General features: G+C 42.5%; 1 protein-coding gene across 1 annotated transcript in view; it reads right to left on the bottom strand.

Moving 5' to 3' along the window:
- Positions 1-22,804, bottom strand: part of LOC133406508 (collagen alpha-1(XXIV) chain) — a 117,350-nt gene that overhangs the window by 14,836 nt on the left and 79,710 nt on the right. The window contains exons 22-30 of the mRNA XM_061684169.1: positions 22,037-22,081; positions 21,778-21,831; positions 18,009-18,053; positions 11,512-11,565; positions 7,900-7,953; positions 7,029-7,082; positions 5,740-5,793; positions 959-1,012; positions 796-840 (exon numbers count right to left, since the gene is read on the bottom strand). Of these exons, the coding sequence (XP_061540153.1) occupies positions 796-840; positions 959-1,012; positions 5,740-5,793; positions 7,029-7,082; positions 7,900-7,953; positions 11,512-11,565; positions 18,009-18,053; positions 21,778-21,831; positions 22,037-22,081 (459 nt within the window). The remainder of the gene's footprint in view (positions 1-795; positions 841-958; positions 1,013-5,739; positions 5,794-7,028; positions 7,083-7,899; positions 7,954-11,511; positions 11,566-18,008; positions 18,054-21,777; positions 21,832-22,036; positions 22,082-22,804) is intronic.

The following is a 22,804-nucleotide window of genomic DNA, read 5'->3' as shown; positions in this document are numbered from 1 at the left end:
GGGAGGAAACCAGAGTACCCGGAGAAAACCCAAGCAGCCACGGGGAGAACATGCAAACTCCACTCAGGCGCTGGCTGGGGATTGAACCCCAGTCCTCAGAACTGTGAGGCAGAGACTCTAACCAGTTTATCCACCATGCCGCTACATGAGCATAAAAAAATCTTAAAATTATCCCTAGTCCCCACCACCACAATTAGGAGTGCGGTAAGAGTGATTTTTGCTTCCCGACCTGCTCGGAAAATGGCCGCAGCCAACAACTGTAAATGTTAAACCTGTTGAATATTTTTGATCAAAATTCTTACGTGTGTGAACAACACCAACGTGGGCTAAGCAACTGGCTCTGTGATTGTGCTTTGAAAAGGAACAATACTCAATTTGGAGGCGACCTGAAGCTCACACTGTTGCCAGACACAAATATGTGAGCAACTCGTTGTCTTGATTGTATAATGTGTAACCCAACTCTTACAACCCAACAAATAACGTGACTTCTATTACTTTTTTGTATTTTCCAGCAGTCTGGATGCCCTGTGGCACCATGCTGCCTCTCACAGGTCACTCTTGGTACAATGGCAGGCATTCGATTTTGGGGGGGGAGGAGACTAACAGTGGTCTTATGTGTGGTGTTCTGTGTAGGTGATCCCAAGTACACAACATACTATAAGAGCAGTGAGCACATACTTGCCGTTTTCTTTCCTCGTTAAGTGTGGCCTCTCTCAAATTTTAAAGAATGGTGAAGATCATCAATATCTTTATCAATTAGTACATATATTGTCACGAACAATCTAGTTTACTTACTATGAAACCTGGTTCTCCATTTATCCCAATATCACCAATTTCCCCCTGAAAGGAGAAATTATCAATAAATAATAATAAATTAAAATATTAAAGACAACGAAAAAAAAATCAGATTCCATAAATGTTTTCATTTCTCAATTGTATAGGGGCAGTCAACGGTTACCTTGGCGCCCTGGAGGCCTGGTTCTCCCAGCGGGCCATCAGGACCTCGAGGCCCCTGAGGATGACACAATGTCGCTAATCAAAGAATGTACATTGTGCATCAAACTGTCACATTCACGTCTACGAGTGAATTCCGAAAATAAAATACTGAAAGTCCTAATGACGATGCAACTGCATGGAAACCCCCACAAGCATTGCTAGAATTGATTGCGCACCGACACAGGTAAAGCAAGAGAAAAAAAATATTCTTGTGATGTCAAGTTCAGAAACCCCTAAAATCAGATGTTTTCATCTTGTCTGCTTATCTTTTAGATTTCTTCCTTCAGAGGATCTGCTTTCATTTAGTATTTAAGACCCTGATTGCTCTGATGTCACTATAATGTCTTCAAGCTTCAGACAAACATGGTTCAATCTTTATCTTTTGTCATGTCTCATCTCCATTTTCTCAAGTCAGGGATTTTTTTCTATTCATATTATTATTCTACTAATTTATTTAAAATGTTCTTGTAATTGGAAAGAAAAATAAAAAAATATATACCTCAGGTCATAAGTTTTTGATAAATGACTTACTTGCATCCTATCGTGTATCTTTCAGTTGTTCAGGACATTATTTATGATCCCTCACTAACTTAACTAACATAAATCATTCACTCATTCGTTTTCCGTACCGCTTAGCCTCACTAGGGTTGTGGGCGTGCTGGCTCCTATCCCATCTATCTTCGGGCGAGAGGCGGTGTACACCCTGAACTACTCGCCAGCCAATCGCAGGGCACATATAAACAACAACCCTTCACATGCAAATTCACACCTACAGGCAATTTAGAGTCCATGCATGTTTTTGGAATGTGGGAGGAAACTGGAGTGCCCGGAGAAAACCCACGCAGGCACGGGGAGAACATGCAAACTCCACACAGGCGAGGCCTGGATTTGTTGCTCACCGTGCAGCCACTAACATAATAATATACTTTAAATAATAAGGTTAACGCAAATAACAATGATAAAAAAAATGACTCCTGTATAATTGTCTAATGTACAGGAAATACACTGTCGTAGTCACAATAATTCATATATTATTACATCGTATATTTTCATTCCATATACAGTGTATATATTTTATTTTAACTGCATGGACCACATAACAACACCACACCAACAAACTCAGCTCTGACGTATCTTCATTGCTTGCACAGGTGTGGTCTGGTTAGGTATGTGGTGCATTGCATGGAACAAACAATATAAAATGGCAAGATTAAAAAATAAATGGCAGTACCCGCGGCAATCACTGAAGAATCAGAAATGAATCAAAATATTTGCTTTTGGACAGTACAGGTAAAGTTTAATGTGACTGATATTTAAAATGAGATTGATGCTAATAATTCAGAGGTTAACTCATTTATAAAATGTACTATCTCTCACAGTGTTGACTGATTCTTGATGTATTGAATAGCATTCATGATTAAAATTAATGTACTGCAAATAAGAACAGGTGATAGTCCGAGGTGTCTCAGCTATATAGGGAATGTAACCACAATTACGGAATGCAGGAAAACAACAAAAGCCCCACCATGATAAGTGCAGCCATATGTTATTCATTCATTCATCAGCAGCCTCAGCAGGGAAGCCCAGACTTCCCTCTCCCCAGCCAGTTCCTCCAGCTCTTCCGAGGGTCTTGTGATGCGTTACCAGGCCAGCCAAGAGACGTAGTCTCTCCAGCGTGTCCTGGGTCATCCCCGGCACGTCCCACCGGGGTCTCCTCCCAGTGGGACGTGCCCGGAACACCTCACCAGGGAGGCGTCCGGGAGGCATCCTAAACAGGTGCCCAAGCCACCTCATCTGGCTCCTCTCAATGCGGAGGAACAGCAGCGCTATTCTGAGCCCTTCCCGGATGACCGAGCTTCTCACCCTATCTGTTAGGGAGAGCCGCTTGTATCCAGGATCTTCGGTGAGGTTTGGAACGTATATCGACCGGTAAATTGAGAGCTTTGCCTTCCAGCTTAGCTCCTTCTTCACCACAACGGACCGATACAAAGTCCGCATCACTGCAGACGCTGCACCGATCCGCCTGTCGATCTCCCGTTCCATTCTTCCCTCACTCGTGAACAAGACCCCAAGATATTTGAACTCCTCCACTTGGGGCAGGATCTCATCCCCGACCTGGAGAGGGATGAGATGGTCTCAGATTTGGAGGTGCTGATTCTCATCACAGCCGCTTCATACTCGTCTGCAAACCGCTCCAGTGAGAGTTGGAGATCACAGCTTGATGAAGCTAACAGAACCACAAAAGAACCATCCGGACTGTTATGGACGCAAAGTTCAAAAGACAGCATCTGTGATGGTATGGGGCTGTGTTAGTGCCAATGGCATGGGTAATTTACATATCTGTGAAGGCACCATTAATGCTGAAAGGTACATACAGGTTTTGGAGAAACATATGCTCCCATCCAAGCAACGTCTTTTTCATGGACGCCCCTGCTTATTTCAGCAAGACAATGCCAAACCACATTCTGCACGTGTTACAACAGCGTGGCTTCGTAGTAAAAACGTGCGGTTACTACACTAGCTCCTTCTTCACCACAACGGACCAACACAAAGTACGCATCACTGTCAATGTTAGAGAGTCACTCAATGGAGGTCTAAATAGCCAAAATATGGGACCTTTAAGTCAATTTTCGAATAGCGCTGGAACATAACAAAATGTGTAAATTTGAATACTAAACATTTAAGACAGTCACGTCAGAAATGCATAGTTTCGCCTTTGATTTGTCCTGAATGAGGTATCCATCCATCCATTTTTCTGTACCGCTTGTCCTCAGGCAGGGTACACACTGGACTTGTCGCCAGCCAATCACAAGGGGATTTGGTAGATAAGTTCACATACATGTAAAGCAATCATACGAAAAGACATATTATAACTGGCTGCAAAAAAACAAGTCAAGTGCCAAGCAGGACTCAGGCCTGCCACACACTGAGCCACACTGATGAACACCACTAAACTGTCACCCACTGTGCAGTGTTCTCCCACTAGTTCTCATGAATTGCTGTCTTTCGGCCACTAGTTTTACTGTGATTTGAAATTTGAAGCTCATGTGAACGTCGTCATGTGTCATATCACGAGTTTGCACAATAAAAATTTACTTTTCAGATACTAAACAACATCCAGCTGGCTGCGGCCAAGCCGCACCAATACAGTTTAGACTGCCGTGAAAAATATTTGAAAAATATTGTCCCCCTTCTCTTTTTTTTGTTTTCATAATTTCCTCACCTTAATGTTTAAGATCATCAAACAAAGGTAAATATCAGACAAAGATAACCCAAGTCAACAAAATGCTGTTTTTAAATGATGGTTTTATTCATCCATCCATCCAACCATCCATTTTCTGTACCGCTTATCATCACTAGGGTCGCGGGCGTGATGGCGCCTTGCCCAGCCGACTCTGTGTGAGAGGCGGGTACACCCTGAACTGGTCGCCAACCAATCACAGGGCACATATAAGCAAACAACCAGTCGTACTCACATTCACACCTACGGGAAATTTGGAGTCGTCAATCAACCTACCACGCATGTTTTTTGTGATGTGGGAGGAAACCGGAGTACCTGGAGAAAACCACGCAGGCACGGGGAGAACATACAAACTCCACACTGCTGTGATTTTATTCATTAAGGGAAAAAAACTATTCAAAGCTACCTGGCCCTGTGTCAAAAAGTAATGGCCCCCTAAACCTAAGATCTGGTTGGGGCACCCTCAGCAGCAACAACTGAAATCAAGTGTTTTCTATAACTGGCAATGAGTCTTTCACATCTCTGTAGAGACATTTTGGTCCAATCTTCCTTGGAGAATAGTTTTAATTGAGCAACAAGAGGCTTTTCGAGCATGAACAGCATTTTTAAGGTCATGCCACAGCGTTTCAATCGGATTCAAGTCTGGACTTTCACTTGGCCACGCCAAAACCTTCATTTTGTTTTTTCAGAAGTTGCCTTGCTGGTGTGTTTTGGCTCATTGTCCTTCTGCAGAACCCAAATGGCCTCAGCTTGAGGTCACAAACTGATGGCCGAACATGCTCCTTCAGGATTTTCTGGTAAAGAGCAGAATCCATCAGTCACACCAGTCATCCTGGACCTGAAGAGCAAAGCAGCCCCAGACCATCCCACTAAAACCATCATGTTTGACTGCTGGTATGCTGTTCTTTTTCTGAAATGCTGTGTGTGTGTTGCTGTGTAATTTAAACTTTCGTCTCATCAGTCCGTAGAATATTCCCCCAAAAATCTTGGGTATCATCAGATTATGTTGTTATTTAAAAATTTTTTTTTTTACACAAGGCCAGGTAGCTTTGAATATTTTTTTTTCAAGTCATCTGCACACCGAGCGACGCGGCCAAATGCAACTGAACTTTTCCAGCACAGCTAATTTTCATTAGTCGCTGACCATTTGCAAATAGTTTGGCTGCAATTTCGCCCGTCCAAACAAGTGATCGTTTGGCGTCACGGAGTGTACGGGGTTCTATGACACGATGCAACAGCACTGATGTTTACAGCCAATGGAAATGCAAGGTTATGTCGCAAGATATTTCACAACAAAAATGGCGAACTGGACGGAAGGAAGATAGGAATAGTTGATTTATAGTTTTGTTCGCGATTGTCCAGTTCTGTTTCGTTCAGATGTGTCGTTCGGTGTGCTGCTGGCTTAAGGAATACATGCATACAATACATATAGTCTGAATTGGCAAATTCACGGATGCCATACCACAAATATGCTGTATTCCAAAGACAACTTCAGTTCTTACCCTACGGCCCTTTGTACCGGCACTGCCGGGACTCCCTCTCTTCCCCTGTAGTCCCTATGAGAAAAAAGTAGTTACAAAATGACATTATGGCAAAGAATAATAATGCAAGAATGTACAGTACTGTACAGTACTATGTACAGTACTATATATGATATTTAACCCGAGAGGTCTTACATATCAACATCAGTTAATGGTAAATGCAATATATCCCTTGCCAGGAGTTAAAATTAGCTGAATACAATGTCAGTTGTACAACACCATGTAATAATGCATTTACCAACAGCTAAGTCAACAGGCAAAAGAAGTGTGTCAAAAATATGGTGTATATACTATATATATAGTATATACACCACATGATTCTTCATGATAGCCAGTAGAACCACCTTTAACAGCAATACCAATATGTAGCTGCAGTTGCTCACCACTTTGTACAATAACTTAGGCTCACAGTTCTTAACAACGTGGCTTCAGTTCATTGAGGTCTGCAACAATTTGTTTCTGCACATAATTCCACTTACAATATGTTTAGTTCTGGGATTTGCACATAATTCCACTTACAATATGTTTAGTTCTGGGATTTGACTCGGCCATTGCAACACTTGCATTCCCTGTTGCAAGTTAAATTGAAAATTTTACTATGACATGCACCTGACCTGTGACAGGACAAAATAAACCCAAATCATTCCTCCTGTCTCCAGAGCTTTTCACTTGATATTGTGTGTTTCAAGGAAATATTCCGTTCAGCTTTTGACAATCACCACTTTCGGCTATGCAAATGACATTGTTCCAGAAGTTTTGTGATTGGTTAAGATGCATCCATCCATCCATTGTCAACACTGCTTATCCTGGTTTCGGGTCGCAGGGCGCTGGAGCCTATCCCAGCTGACTTCGGGCAAAAAGCGGACTACACCCTGACCTCGTCGCCAGCCAATCGCAGGGCACATATAAACAAACGACCATTCGCACTCACATTCATACCTACGGGCAATTTAGAGATTTCAATCAACCTACCATGCATGTTTTTTGGGATGTGGGAGGAAACCGGAGTTCCCGGAGAAAACCCACGAACACACGGGAATACAGAAAAACCAATACATAAAATCGCCCTTTATAAGTGAATGTTTTTGTGAAGTATAACGTTCTCTAATATGGAGTTAAAGGGTGCATAAGATTGACTCCAAATTATTGAAATAAATAATGACGCAAGCGAATTAATGCATTGATTCACACACATACAGTATGTATGCATGCTAAGAATCAAATAGTGGAAATAAGGATATGGCACTTACAGGTGTACCTTGCATGCCGATGTCCCCAGGATTCCCAGGTAACCCAGGATATCCCTTCAGAGAAGAAACACAAATAGTAAACAGTATAGAAAGGTACTGTAGGTCGTAAGCTCTTTTTAGAGCCCGGCCAGTCACAACTGTATACTTGACTTCACTAGAGAAATTGCTGTTTAATGTCAAAGCAAAGACACTCAAGTAAAAGGTCAAAGAACAACATATATTATTTGTTCCTTCAGGAACATTGTTTTATTGTCACTTGTTATTCAGCCACCACATGAGTAATTCCAATTAGCAGTCAGCGATCAGATAGCCTTCAATCCAACTAGGTCAGGACCGGTGCCAATTTAAGGGTCCTGGACCGTGAGCAATGCAGGAAAGCTACTCTCCACAGAATTATGCACGGTATGCGCAGGACAATAGCAGAAGTATTGGTCAATGATTTCTTCACATAGTTTTTATTTTGAGACCTGGAGAAATATTTCAGGGTGAATATATTGTGATGCTAGATATTTACTCTGCAGCTAATCACCAATGAACATTGTGAAACTCATCACAAAGTATTGTACTTAAAATTGAAAACAAATTCTACTGATGGCAGGTAAAACAAGGCTCTTCACTATTTGATGATGCTGTCAGTTTAACTGACCTTATGCAAGAGATTTTAGGCTGGACTCATAGGCCAAATTTAGATGTTATGGAGAGAAATGTGTTTGACCAAGTTATGTTTGTGAATATATAAACTTAAAATAAATAACATGGTATTGGCACATTCGATTCATTCATTCGATCTAATTTTACTTGATATTATAATCAATTAGTTTCATGAATTAAATTACACACACACAAAAAAAAAATCAAAATTCATACTCACTCGTGGCCCTTTCTCTCCTGCTGGACCTGTTGAACCTGTCGGTCCACGGTCACCCTGGGCAAAGAAACAGTAAAAAACAAAATGGTAAAAAACTCAGGGAATCATTAAACTATGACCTGGCGGACTAAAGAAACGCATCCTTTCCCAACAAAGAGCTATGAAACTGGAGTTCAGAGGCTCAGAGACACAGCTTGTTGGTTTCGAGCAAGCAGATACTTTGAAACAGTGGATGAAACCCTGCAAAAAGGTCTGCTTATATTTACGTGTTTCTCCAGTGATTTTATAGGAACGAAACGAGCAGACAATAGGCCAGTGAGCTGTTTCATGCTCTGTTGGCTTAAATGAAATATATATATATATAGTTTTTCTTTCTTAAAAAAGAAAAACTGAAATATCACATAGCCATAAGTATTCAGATTATTTTCTCAGTATTGAGTAGAAGCACCCTTGTGAGCTTATACAGCCATGAGTCATTTTGGGAATGACGCTTGAAGTTTTTCACACCTGGATTTGGGGATCGCCTGCCATTCATCCTTGCAGATCCTCTCCAGTTCTGTCAGGTTGAATGGTGAACATTGGTGGCCAGCCATTTTCAGGTCTTTCCAGAGATGCTAAATTGGGTTTAAGTCAGGGCTGTGGCTGGGCCATTCAAGAACAGTCACAGAGTTGTTCTGAAGTCACTCCTTCGGTATTTTAGTGCATCGGGTCATTGTCTTGTGTGAAGGTTAACCTCCAACCCCAGCCTGAGGTCCTGAGAACTCTGGAGACAGTTTTCGTCCAGGATATCACTGTACTTGGCCGCATTCATCTTTCCTTCGATTGCAACAAGTCGCCCTGTCCCTGCAGCTGAAAAACACCCCCACAGGAAGATGCTGCCACCACCAGGTGATGAGCAGTGCCTGGTTTTCTCCACACATGCCACTTAGAATTAAGGCCAACAATTTCTATCTTATCTTAGAATCTTATTTCTCAGCATCTTGGAGTCCTTCAGGTGTTTTTTTAGCAAACTCCATGCGGCTTTCATGTGTCTTGCACTGAGGAGTGGCTTTCGTCGAGCTACTCTGCCATAAAGCCCCAACTGCAGTGATGGTTGACTTTCTAGAACGTTTGCCCATCTCCCGACTGCGTCTCTGCAGCTCAGCCACAGCCTCTTCGGGTTCTTCTTTACCTCTCTCACCAAGGCTCTTCTCCCCCAATTGCTCAGTTTGGCCAGACGGCCAGCTCCAGGAAGGGTTCCGGTCGTCCCAAATGTCTTCCATTTCAGGATTATGGAGGCCACTGTGCTCTTAGGAACGTAAAGTGAAGCATATATTTTTTTAAACCTTGGCCAGATCTGTGCCTTGCCACAATTCTGTTTCTCAGCTCTTCAGGCAGTTTCTTCGACCTCATGATTCTAATTTGCTCTGACATGCACTGTAAGCTGTAAGGTCTTATATAGACAGGGGTGTGGCTTTCCTAATCAAGTCCAATCAGTATAATCAAATACAGCTGAACTCTAATGAAGGTGTAGAACCATCTCAAGGATGAGCAGAAGAAATGGACAGCACCCGAGTTAAATATGTGAGTGTCACAGCAAAGGGTCTGAATACTTATGGCTGTGTGATATTTCAGTTTTTCTTTTTTACAAATCAGCAAAAATTTCAACAATTCCGTTTATTTTTTCTGTCAATATGGGGTGCTGTGTTTAGATTAATGTGCAAAAAAATTGGCTTGAATTATTTTAACAAATGGCTGCAATATAACAAAGAGTGAAAAATTTAAGGGGGTCTGAAAATCTTGCGTACCCACTGTATATTTATATATCTGTTTTCATGTTTTCAACATTGCATAATGGCTTTTCTACTACTGGGTTATTTTTTTGTGTGAAATAAATTGGTAAAGAATGTCAAATATTTGGGTTGCAACTTAATGACTAAGTGAAATTTTGGGTCCTGAAGCAAAACCAGTTGGGAACCACTGAGTAGCTGAAAGTTTGAATTTTAAACTTACATCTACAGTGGTCTATTTCCCCTCACAGTTCTTAGGCCTGAATTGCGGATTTACTAACATTGTGCCATTGTAAGTGATGCTAAGCTTAACAAAACTGGCCAATTTTTTCATAGGGTCCGTTGAGAAATGAAAAGACAGGGGTGACAAGATATATAACTTGACAAGATATATAACTTTCTTCTTTTTTTAATATAACTTTAAAGAGAAGCAAGTCAGGTAACGGTAAGATGGACAGAGAGAGTGTGATTGAAGAGCTTGTGTGTGATTATTGAAAAAATGTTGGCGTTGTTGAAGTTGTGCATTGTGTTGTAAACATTGTTAATAAACTTTAAATTATGCGCACAAACCTCATCTTCTGTGTGCTTAGCATGTACATTGCAACATTTAGAGACTCGACTTGCAAGTAATTGGTCGAGAAACACATTCATTATCATAGTCTGTGGACCCCCTGAAATAGCCTTGACCACCTCAAGGATAAAAGTCTAGCTCCGCCACAGGCTTCTGTAACTCAAAGTGAAGACACACAGTTCTCCTCTTAAACCCCTCTATACCTTGAACTCAGAAAATCCAACAATTTAGCAGCTTCGAGTGGAATAATGATTGAAATATTTTAAAATATCCAGGATGTGTTACTGAAGTGGCGGCACGGTGGGCGACTGGTTAGAGCGTCTGCCTCACAGTTCTGAGGACAGGGGTTCAATCCCCGGCCCCGTCTGTGTGGAGTTTGCATGTTCTCCCCGTGCCTGCGTGTGTTTTCTCCGGGCACTCCGGTTTCCTCCCACATCCCAAAAACATGCATGGTAGGTTAATTGAAGTCTCCAAACTGCCCATAGGTGTGAATGTGAGTGCGGATGGTTGTTTGTTTGTATGTGCCCTGCGATTGGCTGGCAACCAGTTCAGGGTGCACCCCGCCTCCTACCCGATGATAGCTGGGATAGGCTCCAGCACGCCCGTGGCGCTCGTGAGGAGAAGCGGCTCAGAAAATGGATGGATGAATGGTGTTACTGAAGTAAATGTATGCATATGGCATAATGTGAAAGGAATTTCCATGTTGTTAAGGTTTGATTGGTGCTGACAGACTGTTCGAGGGGCAGGTTTAAGAGTTTAAGAGAAATCAACTGACAACCGAGCAGCTTCAGAACATGTTCTGACACACAGGGCTCCTCTGAATAGAAAGGAGAAGCTTTACAATGGAGGGTTTAAAAAATAAGTCAATTACGGGGCATGATTTTTATTTAATCCGTAAGACTAAAATATGCTTGAACTTTTTTTTTTTTTTTTTCCATAAAGGTGCAAGGTAATTTTGGGGAGAAACTCTATTTTGCAGATAACACACTTTTTCTAGGTTTTCCTTCTGAATTGGCCCATCCAAACTGTCACGTTAACTCTACCACCTGAAAACAAGTGCAATGGGAGGGGGCAGTGATTGTGTCACACCCAGGACAATATTGTTTTTGATGTGGAAGTGAAAGTGTTGACTGTTTATCTAAGGCATGTGTTCAAGGGCCTCTGGGGCCTCAATTTATGGCGGCTTAGCACGGCCCTAAATACAGGGGTCTGCCACTGACAAGCAACCCCCTGATGCTGATTGACAGCATAATGATCGGAAAACACACTCCTTACCTTTTCACCGGGACCTCCGCTCATGCCAGCTGTCCCTATGAGGCCTACAAGACCCTGGAAAGAGAGGGAAAAAAATGAAAGGCGCTGAGAAAGAAAGTCTGATCTTCCCTCCTCTACAGGTAATTTCCCAACCTGTTATGACACTTGGAATGCAAGAGGTCATAGATTGCAATGCTATGCTTTGGTAAGTAATAAGGTGCTGGCTAAAGGATAAAGCTGTGAGTTGACCCATGAAGTGTGAAGTATTCAACTCAAATTAATTTTAAGATCTGACTGAGTTCATGTTGACTAAATAAATGTGTAATTTAATTAAACATAAGAACACAACAAAGCAAGAATAAAACTCATGAGAAGCAAAATGACGACTGATTATTTAATCTGTATTTGTACAGAACAGGGACAATTTGGGGAAGAATAAAAGCATAAATAGTACAGGAAAGAGGCAAAAAAACAGATGAATCATATCCTGATGGTCTATAGATGTTTGTCTTCAAATCATCTTCAATAAAGAAAATTTATAAGCACCATGTTGTCTTCCTGCTCAAACAAACAGAATGTCTTTATAACACACACTTTCTTTTACACCAACAGAAAGGTTGCTTCCATCCAGTGAAACGGACATGTTATATGAAAAGTACTTTGCCACAAGGAAGGATAGAAAAAAAGTTTCTTCTTTTCCATCCTTTCATCCATTTTCAATATCTTATCTAGTACTGGGTATAACAGCTTGGCAAATGCTGGTTTAACCTTTCTTTCCCAGTGTCTTTCTTGAACACCCAAGGCCAAATGTACTACATAATCCAAGCACACTAGCAGAAGACATCTGAGAACGAGGTAAATGCCTCTGATTACTGCCTATGGGAGTACAACACATAATAGACAAGACATAATCTATTGGCCAAATGGGTTTAGGAGTGGGGTGACAACATGGAAAAGGAACTGCACAGTATTTTTTATGGTTAATAGTAAATACTACTCTAGCTAATGTAATATGCAAGTTATCAGAGGAGCTTAATCACTTCCAGACCACGTCTGAGAGGGGGACTGTGGTTTGAAACAGTGTCAGCCTCTTTAGAACAGAATCTTGAGCTGCAAATTACATTATGACTCATGAGTAATCCACACATTTCACAAAATATGAATTTACACTTGTCAATCAAGACTGACTCAAGGATAAATTGAGCTCATAGACCAGTCTCAATATTCGAGCCACTAAGAAAATCACTCATGCTAGTGCCCTGCTGTAGACCACAGGCTCATTATTGGTGGTGGTCATAATATGGTTTTCTCCAGTTTGGAGAGCCAATATAAATCCCATATAAATTTAATTCACTCTTGTATTTACAGATACCTCATATACACACGAGAACAACATGAAATTAGCTTGTAACTGACAAACATTATACATGAAAATCAGATGTATTTGGAACTGTGGTCGAACAGAATTCTTTGGGGAAAACAATCGTGGAACTGGTCTGTATGAAAATTATGGTACCCTTTAATCCATTATTTTTTGTTACATGAAGTTTTGGGGCAATCGCTGGAATCAAACAATTTCTATAACTCTCAATGAGACCTCTGCACGTATTGACAGGTAATTAGGCCCACAGCGCGTGAGCAAACTGTTCCAGCGCTCAGATTTGAAGGGTGCCTTAACCATAATCTTTTGTCTGGATCTTCATCATGTTGGAGGACCCATGACCTGCAGCTGAGATCAAGTTTACTGAAAATGGACAGTACATTTTACTACAGAATGCCTTGATAGCCTGGAAATTGCACTACCCTGCACAAAACACCTTCTGCAGAATGCAGTAAAGTACATAATGCATGTTTCACAGTGATTGCTGCTCAGTGACCATAGGTGCTCAAACACGCAATCACCCACCAAGGGCCCCACATAGGGCGACAAAAAAAACCTCTTCAGGAAATCATGTAATCCTTACACTCCCTTACCCAACAAGTCTCCCTCCTTTCCTCAAAGATGCAAACCGACCACCCACACGTAAGTACTCTGGGGACCTAGGTGCATGTAGCCAGTTTTTACTTAATTGCGCACTAGTTTTCAACCTTCAACCGTACAGTTATTCAACCGAACAATCCAAGGTCGCATTTGTCACTAACGTAAAGCAGCTAAATGGTCCAGCCCGTTATGGCACAACTCCTCCCCGATACTCCAGTCATTTGATTCCTTTTCTGCCGAACTGAAAGAAGTCTTCGATCACCCCGTTTATGGCAGAGAAGCCACTCGCCCATGCAAATTGGTAATACACGACTAGATCCCCAGGAACGTCAGCATCGCATCATCCAGTGGTTGTGCATTTATTTCGGTCAATCAGGGTACTTCCTTTCCACGTGCCCCCCACGACCAAAATATGGGGCTCACCACGATCCAAGAGCGCCGTGGTGAGCCAAACCACCATTTCCTCTAGCTCTTCTTCCCGTCTGCCCGTTCCTGCTTGCATTGTAGGTTCCGGTCACAAAACACCCATAGTAGCCCTTATAGACTCCAGTGAAGACGATAACTTTATTCACGAAGGTATAGCACGTCAGCTCTAACACTCTCTCCAACCACTCCCATCTCCAAAGAACCTCACAGCCCTGGATGGCCGAGTCATATCATCTGTCACCCACCAAACAGTGCTGTTCACCTTGTTGATTTCCGGAAATCATCGCGAAGACATCGCTCTTTTTGTCTTCCCTTCCCCTGAAACCCTATTAGTCCTCGGAATTCCCTGGCTCAACAAACCCTACCATAGACAGGAAGCACTTATCCATCACTGGGTGGAGCACTCACTGCCATCTCACTGCTTTAAACCCCCCACCATCTGCCACACCATTTGACGTATCATCATCTCTCCCTGGTGTTTAGCAAAGACCTGGCCATTTCTCCAACCACCACACCGCCCTTACGACTGAGCCCCTCTTCCCTCCAGCCGTCTCTTCAATCTCTCCTGCCCGGAGAAAAAAGCAATGGAGGACTACATCTGTGATTTTCTGGGTTCGGGACTTATTCGCCCTTCTTCGTCTCCAGTTGGGGCCAGGTTTTTATTTGTGGAGAAAAAAGAGACCACTCTCCGCCCCTGCATAGACTAACGTGGGCTCAATGACATCATTAAAAACAAATCACCACTACCCCTCATTGACCCGTCATTTGAACACCTCTGCGATGCCCAAATATTCACCAAATTGGACCTACGAAATGCCTACTACCTCATCCGTATCCGAGAGGGGGATGAATGGAAGACCGCTTTCAATACCCCTCTCGGACACTTTGAATATTCAGTCATGCCATTCGGATTAACCAACGCCCCCGCAGTCTTCCAAGACGTCTCTGTGACATGTTTAACCGGTTTGTTTTTGTTTACCTAGACGACATCCTCATTTTCTCCCGCTCCCCCGAAGAACATCGTGCTCATGTACGCAAAGTCCTCCAATGCCTCCTTTAAAACCGTCTGTACATCAAACCGTAAAATTATGAATTCCACCTGTCCTCCGTACATTTTCTCAGCTACATCATGGCCATAGGCCAATTGCAACCCGACCCTGCCAAAATCCTGCTATCATTGACTGGCCCATTCCGACCACCCGGAAAGAACTACAACGCTTCCTTGGATTCGCCAACTTCTACTGCCGTTTCATCCACAATTACAGCAAGGTCGCAATTCCCCTCACTAGCCTTACATCCACCAGCTCCCCCTTTCAGTGGACCCCGGCAGCATCCCAAGCTTTCAGCCAACTCAAAACCCTGTTCACCAGCGATCCCATCCTACGCCACCCCTACCCCTCCCTCCAGTTTGTGGTGGAGGTTGACTCCTCAAACTCTGGGGCAGGGGCCGTCCTCTCGCAGCGGGACCCCACGTCCCTGAAATGTCATCCCTGTGCCTTTTTTTCCCGTCGCCTGTCCCCTGCCGAGAGTAATTATGACGTTGGCAACCGAGAGCTGCTGGCCATTATTTGGGCATTGGAGGAAAGGAGGCACTGGCTGGAGGGGACTGAAGTACCCTTTATCAACTCGACTGATCACAAGAACCTTGTCTACTTCCGTTCTGCCAAACAACTCAACCCCCGATAAGCTCGCTGGGCCCTCTTACTAAGCCGGTTTAATTACAGCCTCTTCTTCTGACCTGGATCCCGCAACAGCAACCCCGACTCCCTATCCCGCATATCTCACCCTCCTCCAGCCCTGCCGAACACAAACCTAGCCTCCCTTTCTCCTGCTTCGTTGGTGCTGCCACATGGAACATTGAACGGATAATCAAACGCGCTCAAAAGACTCACACTGACCCCAACACCGGTCCGCCGAACCGTCTATTCGTACCTTAATCGGCACGCTTTGACGTCCTTCAGTGGGCCCACAACTCCAAGATCATGTTCCGTCCCGGGATCACCCAGCACTATTCAGTTCATCCAGCAACATTTCTGGTAGCCCAGCCTGCTCAAAGACACACGGGAATTTTTCCAAGCCTGCTCTGTCTGCGATCGAGGGAAGGCTTCACACATGCCTCCAGCTGTTCTGCTGCGCCCCTTACCCATCCCGAGCCGCCCTTGGTCCCACATTGGTCTGGACTTCATTACCGGCCTGCCCCCTTCTGAAGGTCACACAATCATTTTCACTATTGTCGATCGATTTTCCAAATATGTCCATTACATACCCCTCCTCAAGTTACCCTCTGCTTTTGAAACTGCTAACCTCCTTGTTCTCCATGTCTTCAAACTCCATGGTATCCCCATCGACATCGTCTCAGACCAAGATCCCCAGTTCTCCTCCCTGGTTTGGAAGGAATTCTGTAAGGCGGTGGGCACAGCAGCCAGCTTATCTTCCGGGTACCATCAAATTCATCCGACCTTCCACGTGTCATTGCCCAAGCCTGTCTCCACCTGCGCCCTTGTTTATTTAAAAAAGTACTGAGTGGTGGAGTATCAAAGAAGATTAAAACAATATACAATATGGTCTTTTTTTTACCCTAAGACAACAAAACTGTTAATCACATTAGCAAATACTGTATTATTTTTCCCTACTGTTATGTCCAATTATATTGTTTTACTTTGATTGGTTGAGTGAATGAGAGCTAAAGCCTGAGCCAGACAGTGGCATAAAAGGAGTGTTTTGCAAAAATATACTAATTGAATAAGAAGCAGTCAAAGGCAAGAAACAGACCGCTACGATATAGGCAAAGAGCTTAAGATCCATTTGCCATTACCAAGCTCAGCAAAAACGACTTATAGCCACAAAGTAAAGGGGATTTTCTTGTTAAATGCAAGTAAGAAAAACAGCGACGGATTTAGAAGCAGTGTCTAAGAAGGGATCCAGCCTGAAGCAATATGGCTTTCTCAAAATTGACCACAAATCTCTTAATTAGGACAAGTAGGACAATGTGAAACCCTGTATCATTTAAAAGCAGGAGATGTTTTTTTAAAGAGTTTCCGTATGACAGACTCTATAACGTGAGCTTGACTGCAAGCTGGTATTTCACTCACTGCAAGAGTTTCTAACCATTAATCTTTGCAACCTATTTCTCATGCACATACATTATATAAGTGCAAAGTGCGTTGCTGACATGAAAATGTAAGCAGATATGTTGACGTTAATTAGATTCCAGTGCACACCTTCTTTAAGAAGTTGACCTATTTTAGTTTTCGGGCACTGGAGGGAAGATTTAAAATGGAATAGAACGGCAAAGTAAAATCTGCTCAAACACACCATGCTTTTCACCATTTCCCTTGAAACATTTTATGGGACACTTGGCCAAGCGTATGGGCCTCCACTCGACCGACAATCATTAGTAACGGTCTTTCTCCGGTTTTATGCATCCACTTTATTTGTAAAGTGATATAATAGCATTATTTTAGCCTATGTGTTTGTAGAGCTTCAAAGTGTTCCTTCTTCTGTATCACCTAATCCTTTTCATATGTGCACTCCAGTAACTGAGTCCAACTTGGTGGACTTCATTGTCTCCAATGTGCAGAACACATATGAAGACAGAATGTACTCTAAAAGTTACGTCGGTAAAGTTTCCTGTACATTAGTAAACAAATTTAGTGAAAGTACTTGTGATGCCTGATTTTATTTGTAACAATGTTGACGAATATTTTGGGATTGAGTGTGGATTGTATGTGGCCATCCAAACCACATACACTGTTTATGGAACAACAGGCACTGAGCACATTTTGGCAAGGTTAAAAAAAACAAGCTAAGTGACGTTTAGTCAGAGAATCCCTCAGTGTGGCATTCAACTCTGTTGTGGTGTACTGCCTAATTCATGATGAAACATCGGCTGATATTTCTCTTCTTTGACATAAAAGTGGGTTAGTGTTCGGCATCACACAATTATTATGTAACAAAGATTATAGCATTTTGAAGTTTACATAACATGTTTTACACATAAGCTCCACATGACACAGTTAACACAAATCGACAACTGGATAAGAGTTAATTACAACAGGATAAGTGTTAATTGCTGTCAGTCTTGTATATTTTTAGGGTGAAAGCAACTCACTTGTGGTCCAATTTTTCCAACATTTCCAATGTCCCCTTTCTCTCCCTGGAAGAAGGAAACATTTAACAGTGTAGTGATTAGCTTCCTGCAATTAGAACGTTTCTTTTGAGTGCAACCATCCTGCGTGCTACTAGCTCAAGGCTTGAAAGGTTTTCCAAGTCTGAAAAAGGAACACACACGTGCACACACACACACTGTACCGCTACTGTGTGTTGCTTATAGCTAGACAGCCAGGAAAGCCATGAATGGTTTTTATGTTTGATTAAGAGCCACACTACAAAAGCTAATGACAGATAAAAACATAGTCAAAACAAAGTCTAGAATTGTGTTTGCAAAAAAGATAGTACTCTAAGAATGAAACCCATACATATAATGGGGAATGGAATAGTCCTTTCTTTATCATAAATGCAAAGTAAAGCTAGTTAAGACTTCTTGACCCTCAAGTACAACCATAACAAACACGCACTCTTGCTCTTTACCGTCAACTCATGATATACTCTGACATGTAGACAAAATAGAATCATGCAGTATTTACAGTACATGGTTTTTTTTAAGAACCATGATCACATGATTTGGCGAACTACATAAGTTGTTAATATTGCAGGAAACCCACTGCATGTTCTTTTGTTTATGTTTCCGGATTTATCCGTGTTTTGAAGAAAAATAAATTAATCTTTCCCTTTCGGCTTGTCCCGTTAGGGGTCGCCACAATGTGTCATCCTTTACCATGCAAGCCTATCTCCTGCATCCTCCTCTCTAAAACCAACTGCCCTCATGTCTTCCCTCACTACATCTATCAACCTTCGCTTTGGTCTTCCTTGAGCTCTCTTACCTGGCAGCTCCATCCTCATCATCCTTCTACCAATACACTCACTTTCTCTCTTCTGGATGTGTACAAACCATCGGAGTCTGCTCTCTCTAACTTTGTCTCCCAAACATCTAACTTTGGCTGTCCCTCTGATGAGCTAATTTCTAATTCTATCCAACTTGGTCACTCCTAGAGAGAACCTCAATATCTTCATTTCTACCACCTCTAGCTCTGCTTCCTGATGTCTCTTCAGTGCCATTGTCTCTAATCCATACATAATGGCTGGACTCACCACTGTTTTATAAACTTTGCCCTTCATCCTAACAGAGATTCTTCTGTCACAAAACACACCTGACACCTTCCTCTACCCTTTCCAGCCTGTTTGGACTTGTTTCTTCACTTCCTTACCAAACTCACCGTTGCTCTGAACTGTTGACCCCAAGTATTTAAAGTCCTCCACCCTTGCTATCTCTTCTCCCTGCAGGCTCACTCTTCGCCCTCCACCCCTCTCATTTATGCACATATATTCTGTCTTACTCTGGCTAACCTTCATTCCTCTCCTTTACAGTGTATGCCTTCACCATTCTAACAGTTAATAATGCATCTGTGGTATTCTTTCAAGGTATGAAACCATACTCTTACTCGCAAATACTCACTTCTGTCCTGAGTCTAGCCTCCACTACTATTTCCCATTACGTCATTGTGTAGCTCATCAACTTTATTCATTTATAGTTCCCACAGCTCTGCACATCACCCTTGTTCTTAAGAATGGGCACCAGCACACCTTTCCTCCATTCCTCCGGCATCTTCTCAATCGCTAGGATTCTGTTGAACAACCTGGTCAAAAACTCCACAGCCACCTATCCTAGATGCTTCCATACCTCCACAGAAAAGTAATCAGGACCAACTGCTTTTCCATTTTTCCATCCTCTTTAATGCCTTTCTAACTTCCCCCTTGTTAATCATTTCTACTTCCTGGTCCACCACACGCCTCTTCTACTCTTCCTTCTCTCTCATTTTCCTCATTCATCATCTCCTCAAAGTATTCTTTCCAACTGCCCAGCACACTACTGGCACCAGTCAACATATTTCGATCTCTATACTTAATCACCCTAACCTGCTAAACATCATACCCCTCTCTATCCCTCTGTCTGGCCAACTTGTATAGATCCTTTTCTCCTTCTTTCGTGTCAAACCTGCCATAAATGTCATCATATTCCTCTTGTTTGGCCTTTGCCACCTCTACCGTTGCCCTCTGTCGCCTCTCAATGTATTCCTTTCTTCTCTCCTCAGTCCTCTCAGTTTCCCACTTCTTCTCAGCTAACCTCTTTCCTTGTATTATTTTCTGTACTTTGAGGCTCCACCACCAAGTCTCCTTCTCCATTTTCCTACCAGAAGATACACCAAGTACTTTCCTGGCTGTCTCTCTGATCACCTTAGCTGTAGTGGTCCAGTCTTCTGGGACCTCCTCCTGTCCACCGAGAGCCTGTCTCACCTCATCCCGATAAGCCGCACACCACTCTTTCCTTCTCAGCTTCCACCACATGATTCGCTGCTCTGCCTTTGTCTTCTTAATCTTCCTCCTCACCACCAGAGTCATCTTGCACACCACCATCCTATGCTGTCTAGCCACATTCTCACCAACCACTACCTTACAGTCAGTAACCTCCTTCAGATGACATCGTCTGCGCAACATGTAATCTACCTGCGCGCTTCTACCTCCGCTCCTGTCGGTCACCCTATGTTCCTGCCTCTTCCGGAAGATAGTGTTCACTACAGCCATTTCCATCCTTTATGCAAAGTCTACCACAATGTGTCCCTCGAGGTTCCTTTCCTGGATACCGAACTTACCCATCACTTCTTCATCACCCGTTTCCTTCACCAACATGTCCATTAAAATCTGCACCATCACGACTCGCTCTGTCTGGGATGTTCAGAACGACTTCATCTACCTCCTTCCAGAATTTCTCTTTCACCTCTAGGTCACATCCTACCTGTGGGACATAGCCACTAATCACATTAGACATAAAACCCTCAATCCCACGTTTCAGCCTCATCACTCGATCTGATACTCTTTTCACCTCCAAGCATTCTTAGCTAACGCTTCCTTTAATATAACCCAGACGCCATTTCTCTTCCCATATACACCAGAGTAAAATAATTTTAACCCTGCCCCTAAACTTCTAGCCTTACTGGCTTTCCACATGCTCTTCTGGACACACAATATATCAACCTTTCTCCTAATCATAATGTCAACCAACTCCCAAGCTTTTCCTGTCATAGTCCCAACATTCGAAGTCCCCACATTCAGTTCTAGGCTCTGTGCTTTCCTCATCTCGTTCTGCTGAAGAACCCGTTTTCCATCTCTCCTGAGTCTTCGACCCACAGTAGCTGAATCTCCAACGGCACCCTCTCGGTTAACTTCGCCGGTGGCGGACGTTGTTAACCCAGGCCACGACCACTCTGGTATGGAATTATTTGGATGAATGTTCATATTAGTTTGGCAAAGTTTTAAGATGGATGCCCTTCCTGACGTAACCCTCTGCATTTATCCAGGCTTGGGACCAGCCAACAGTTTGCACTAGCTCTCCCCCCCCTCCCATAGGGCTGCTTTAGAAAAATTAATTGTTGTATTTTATAATTAATAACATTGCGGTTGGATTTGCTCATTACAAGTCATTATTATGATTATTATGATGATGATGATTATTATTATTATTACAGTACTGAGCAGTATATTTGCAGACAGAACCAATTAATTATTTTACTGGGGTAAAACCCATGTTTCTAAAATCTGCAGGTCTGGCATTTTTCACAGAACAATTAAAATGGATTTATAGCATTTTGGAAATTAGCTTTTCAAATTTTTGTATGACTCACAACGACCCATTCACAAGAGGCAGCTTTGATCTAGTCAGGAATACAGAGTATTATTTGGAAAAAGTACAAAAGTAGACTCACCAGCAGACCATCTGGACCAGGTTCACCTATATAGCCTTTCCTTCCAGGTCGCCCCTAAAATGATACACAGAGCAACAGACATTGAGTACACATAATTTTACATCTCATGATCATAAGATGTCTCAGCTCATGATTGGTTTATCACAGCTCATTCCATCTGATTGCTGCACAGTTAGTTGCAAAATTCAAACCATCTGCAAGACTCTCATTTTGCATATACTGTATGTTTGTGTTTTATAAATCTTCTGAGACTTCCTACATTTGGACCAGAATTCCCAGATGGACCAAGTGGACCTTCTTCACCCTGCAAACACATAGCACAGTACTGTACATCAACTGATATACTGTATACACAAAAACATTCACACACAGCATTCCTCTCACCTTAATCTCTAGAGCAAATTCAGATGGGAGAATAAAAAGCATGACTCACGCAGGTATGTTTAGTGAATATAGAAAGCGAAAACACAACTGTGACAACGGCATGTCTTGAAACTAACGATGAATTAAGCATCACATCACTTACTGTATCAGTCAATCTGTAATACAAATGTCGATTTGCTCTGACACAGAGTGAAACCTGACTTCCATACTGCACTGTAACTGAATGCCTTAAAATAGTCTGATCATTTGATTAAATAGTGCAAAAGAACAGTATTTCTGTGTGTATAATCAACAATTTGGAAAGAACAAGTACAAAACGGGAGCATATGTGATTTGTTGTTTTAGTTTTTTATTTCCGATGCTATTAGGTACTGGTACGGAAAGTCTCTTCTGGAAGCTGAAACAATCAGCACTTACAGTGCCCAAAAGGCTTTTTTCCCCCCCTAGGGCTGAAAAACATTCAGCCTTGTTTTTATAAGCAACCAATGTGAAGAATGACTTCACCGAGTGGAACATGCCCCGAGAAATATCTTAGACAAAAGAGATGTGACATGAGACATGTTGTCTGATATATTTATTTTTCCTCAAACTATATCCATCCATCCATTTTCTGAGCCGCTTCTCCTCACTAGGGTCGCGGGCG

Source organism: Phycodurus eques, chromosome 8, assembly GCF_024500275.1.
Source record: "Phycodurus eques isolate BA_2022a chromosome 8, UOR_Pequ_1.1, whole genome shotgun sequence".
In the NCBI taxonomy this organism is placed as follows: domain Eukaryota; kingdom Metazoa; phylum Chordata; class Actinopteri; order Syngnathiformes; family Syngnathidae; genus Phycodurus; species Phycodurus eques.
The sequence above is the reverse complement of the archived record's forward strand: the minus strand, read 5'-3'. Positions and strand labels throughout refer to the sequence as shown.